We start from the raw sequence: 4,406 nt of genomic DNA on the forward strand, positions 1-4,406 counted from the left end.
CCCTGACTCTTAACTTGAAACAAATTGTGCTGGCGCTGCTAGAGGCTCAGTAGCTTGTGTTCCTTTCTCCCCACAGGCCACCCCTCGTCTGATGGAGCCCTACTACTTCGTGGAGGTGCAGGCTCCTGCCGACTGTGTGTCTGCGGTGTACACGGTCCTGGCCAGGCGGAGGTGAGCTGCTCTGACCAGCTGCCGTCACCTTAGTATTGCAAAACAGCAACTGCTCGCTTGGGATCTGGGTTGCTAGAGACACTCACAGTCCTAGCACTGCTTGTAAAGTGAGGGGAGGCGGTGAAATCTGTATGAAGCGACAGCTGAAAGCTTCCTTGACTGATCCCAGCCCCTGTGCTGTGTGGGGAGGGGATGTCCAGGATCACACGCAGCCTTTGGTTTGTGCCTGGTTCTTCCTGAGTGTCAGGGAGGAGAATATATAAGGGGACATGAGACCCCACCAGGAGTGCTGTGTTCAGCTCTGGGGCCCCCAGCATAAGAAAGACACGGCCCTGCTCAAGTGGGACCAGAGGAGGGCCACAAAGATGATCAGGAGGCTGGAGCACCTCCCCTATGAGGACAGGCTGTGAGAGAGTTGGGGTTGTTCAGCCTGGAGAAGAGAAGGCTCTGGGGAGAGCTTATAGCGGCCTTCCAGTACTTCAAGGGGGCCTACAGGAACAGTACTTCAAGGAGGCCTACAGGAAAGATGGGGAGGGGCTCTGTGTCAGGGACTGTAGTCATAGGACAAGGGATAACAGTTTTAAACTGACAGAGGGCAGGTTTAGATTGGACATTGGGGAGAAATTTTTTACCATGAGGGTGGTGGGTCACTGGAACAGGTTGCCCAGAGAAGCTGTGGATGCCCCATCCCTGGTTGGACGGGGCTTTGAGCAACCTGGTCTGGTGGAAGGTAGGGACATCTGCCTGTAGCAGGGGGTTGGACTGGATGATCTTTAAGGTCCCTTCCAACGGAAACCGTTCTGTGATTCTATGGCATATAGGAAGACTAATCTTCTGATGTGTTGGCAGAGGCCATGTGACACAAGATGCTCCGATCCCGGGCTCCCCTCTCTACACCATCAAAGCCTTCATCCCAGCCATTGACTCATTTGGGTTTGAGACAGACTTGAGGACCCACACGCAGGGACAAGCCTTCTCGCTCTCTGTCTTCCACCACTGGCAGGTGAGTCCATGCCCTGGCAAGGTTGGGCAGAGGGACGTGGTAGGGTCAGGCACCAGGCAGGTGCTCTCAGTAGAGCTCAGTGCCATGGCTCACACAGGGCGGGACAACTTCCGTGGAGAACATCCTCAAAGGATCTCGAGTTGGGGAGGCTTTGTACGCTAGCTGTTAAGTGTCTGCCAGAAGCCAACGGCTTTGTTCCAACTCACATCACCCTTTGCCCTAGCAAGGGAGTGCTGAATGCTGCTACTTGCTGAGCATAAGAGTCCTTTAGTGCTTGGCGAGAGGGCATCCTCATCCAGGAGAAGGGAAGCTGTTGGGGTGCACTTGGTGCTCTGCAGCTTGGGGAGCAGAGGGCTTGGAGCAGGGCTCAGACTCGTGGGTCTGCTGTATGGCATGGATTGCCACACTTCAGCTTCACCTCTCAGAGAAGGCTTTCTAAACCTATGGAAAACAGGGTTTGGGACAAAATACTGTCCCCATGCCACTTCCCTGTCGAGTCTTGTGGGAGATAGCACTGTGAGCCTGTGAGGTGTGCAGCTACGTGTGGTACAGCCAGGTGGGAGCCGCAGCAGCGACTGAGCCCCGAGAGCTGGCTTAAAGGTCAAGATGTAAGAGCCCGAGGCTTGGCTCTGAAAAGAATAAGGGTGCCTGATTTCTAGAGAGGGTTGTGCTGACTGGGACCCACGTGGGTTGTTTTGGTTAGCAGGTTTTTAGAGATCTTGGAGTACACCAGCAAGCGGGGAAGGTGGGACGTGTTCTTGGCTTGGGTTAGCAACGCTGTATTAGTGCCTTCTTGCAGGAACGATCACCAGTAGCGATGTGACAGTTTTTCTGTGCCAGGAGAACAGATGGGGTGTTGGGGCTGTCACACCAAGGCTGGGGGTGTCCGCAGGGCCCGGGGGTGTTTCCTGTTGCGGTTCAGGCTCTCCAGGAGGTTGAACCAGTCCCCAGCATCGCTCTCGCATCCTGTCCCTGCGTTTCAGATTGTGCCTGGTGACCCCTTGGACAAGAGCATTGTCATCCGACCCCTGGAGCCCCAGCCAGCCCCGCATCTGGCCAGAGAGTTCATGATAAAGACCAGGCGTAGGAAGGTACGTCTGGGAGTAGTCCCTATAGCGTCCCTCTGTCCATCTGTACCAGCAGCTAAGCTGTTGCAGTGTTGTCCCTTGGGCATGCCATGTCCCCTCTGTGTTCCCAGAGCGGACCGATGTCCTTTGTGCCTCGGGACTTCCCCCACTCTTGATCCCTCATGCTGCCTGTTGGTGCCTGTGATAGTCCCATGAGCGACTCACCTGGCAGCAACTCCAGCCAAAAGCGGGGTCCTGCAGCGTCCACTGAGCCCCGCTCCCTCCCCAGCGCCCATCTGACCCCTTGGTGGCCTGATTTAGTCCATTTGTCCTGCAGAAAAAGCAACAACTGGTTTCTGTGCTGGTTTAGTGAGCTGGACTGAGGGGTTGGAGGGGCACCTGGGACCGCACAGGGAGCGGAGAGAATCAGGCTCCCCTTTGGGAGGGCAGTGAGCTGGTAGATAACGCTCAGCAGCAGCAACCACACATTTGCAGCTTCCTGAGAGACTGTTAGATGTCTTCAAGCCGCTGAGCAATGCCTGATCCTTTGCAAATTCTCCTGCCTCCGCTGGAGCCTGAAAATTTATCTTACTGCGGGACACCAGGGCTTTTTTGTGGGATCTGTGCCACGATGGCTTTACGAGTGCTGGCTGCCAGAGGAATAACCTCTGGTTTGGCGGTTACCCTGCAGGGCTTGAGCGAGGACGTGAGCATCAGCAAGTTCTTCGACGACCCCATGTTGCTGGAGCTGGCCAAGCAAGATGTCGTTCTCAACTACCCCATGTGAACGTGCTGCTGCGGCGTGAGGGCTGACCTGAGTCCTGGCCAGTGTCTGTCTGTCCTTCCCCATCCCCGCTTGCCCAGCCCTGGCTCCTGGATGCTCGGGGCACGCAGGGAACCGCTCCTCAGGGTCGCCCTTTCATGGCTGTAGAAGTCTCCCTGGGCATTTGTGGACTGTGCGCTCAGGGCCTGCCCCATGTAGGGAGCAGCCCCGAGCACTGATGCTTTTTGTATTATTAGTCTTCAGCTGTCATGACCTCCAGCGAGGAGATTTTCCCTTCGGATAGGCTCTCTCCAGGCACACGGAGAGCTGCCCTGGCTGCAGCAGAGCAGGATGAACGTAATGTCGAGATTACTAAGGACTGAGCATAAACGTGCGTCAAGCATTTGAGCTTTCTGCTAACCCTCTCCTGGCTGCCGGGGGGTGTTTTGCCTTGGGCAAAGCACGTTGTTGGGCAGCTGAGGAAGGTGGGGATGCTGGTGGGAGGGTGCTTCTACCAGCCTCCTCAGGAGAAGAGGCAAGTGTGGCTTTTACCTTTTTTGTACACCTTTTTTGAACCCTTGGGATTAATTACATTTAATACAAACTTCCATGCAGGGTTCAGTCTGATTGCACCGAGAGAAGGCAGCGCTGTGAGAGGCTCTGCCTTCACCGGTGCTTGGAGCACGCACTGCCCCAATGTCCCCCGTCCTCAGCACTGTCCCAACCCCAGGGCCTCCGTGTCCCCCAGCCATCCTGGTCCTGCCTGCAGTAGCCAACTGACCAGCCAGCCCAGGACAATCCCGTGCTGCACTAAGATTTTCTTCCTTTCTTGCTAGGTCTTGGGCTCCTGCTGTGTTTTCAGGGGATCTCATCAGCTGCTCATGCTCTGAAAGGTTTATGTTGCTCCCTCTCCTCTCCCCTGCCCCAGCTCCTCGCTCTGCGTCTGGACTCAGCCCCGGGTCCGCTCCCGAGCGCGTGCTGTGAAAGTAGGGCTGGGTTACAGCTCGTGGAGGCATTTACACCCTCCCTCTCCCCCGGCCCTGCTCTGCTGGCGCGGCTGACCCCCCAGATTGAGCCTTGCCTGGGATCGCCCTGATGCTGCTGTGCTGAATTTGGCCATGGCAGCCTGGTCCAGCCCCGGATTCGCCTCTGGGAACCTGCCCCAGAGCATCCCCGTGCTCAGAAGGGCTCAAGATGGCTTGGGGGGGCACGCAGCACCCCGGGAGCAGAAGGTAAAGCCAAGGCCACCCCCAGCCCCCCAAACCTTCTCCCAGCTGCTGGTAGAAACTGGGAGGTGCGGGGCTGATGTAGGCACGGGGGATAGGAAGCAGCCCCGGGAAAGTGTCCAGCCACCCCGCGGCCTGCCGGGTCTCTGCGGCAACTGGATGTCGCGGGCGAGCAC

At 57.0% G+C, this 4,406-nt stretch overlaps 1 protein-coding gene across 1 annotated transcript in view; it reads left to right on the forward strand.

Annotated features, from left to right (window-relative positions):
- EFTUD2 (elongation factor Tu GTP binding domain containing 2) overlaps positions 1-3,612 on the forward strand; it is a 20,822-nt gene extending 17,210 nt beyond the window's left edge. Inside the window, exons 24-27 of the mRNA XM_009328401.1 lie at positions 77-171; positions 1,021-1,174; positions 2,158-2,265; positions 2,933-3,612. Of these exons, the coding sequence (XP_009326676.1) occupies positions 77-171; positions 1,021-1,174; positions 2,158-2,265; positions 2,933-3,028 (453 nt within the window). The 3' untranslated portion in view covers positions 3,029-3,612. The remainder of the gene's footprint in view (positions 1-76; positions 172-1,020; positions 1,175-2,157; positions 2,266-2,932) is intronic.
- The last annotated feature ends 794 nt before the right edge of the window (positions 3,613-4,406 follow it).

This window comes from Pygoscelis adeliae, unplaced genomic scaffold (assembly GCF_000699105.1).
Source record: "Pygoscelis adeliae isolate BGI_AS28 unplaced genomic scaffold, ASM69910v1 Scaffold97, whole genome shotgun sequence".
In the NCBI taxonomy this organism is placed as follows: Eukaryota; Metazoa; Chordata; class Aves; order Sphenisciformes; family Spheniscidae; genus Pygoscelis; species Pygoscelis adeliae.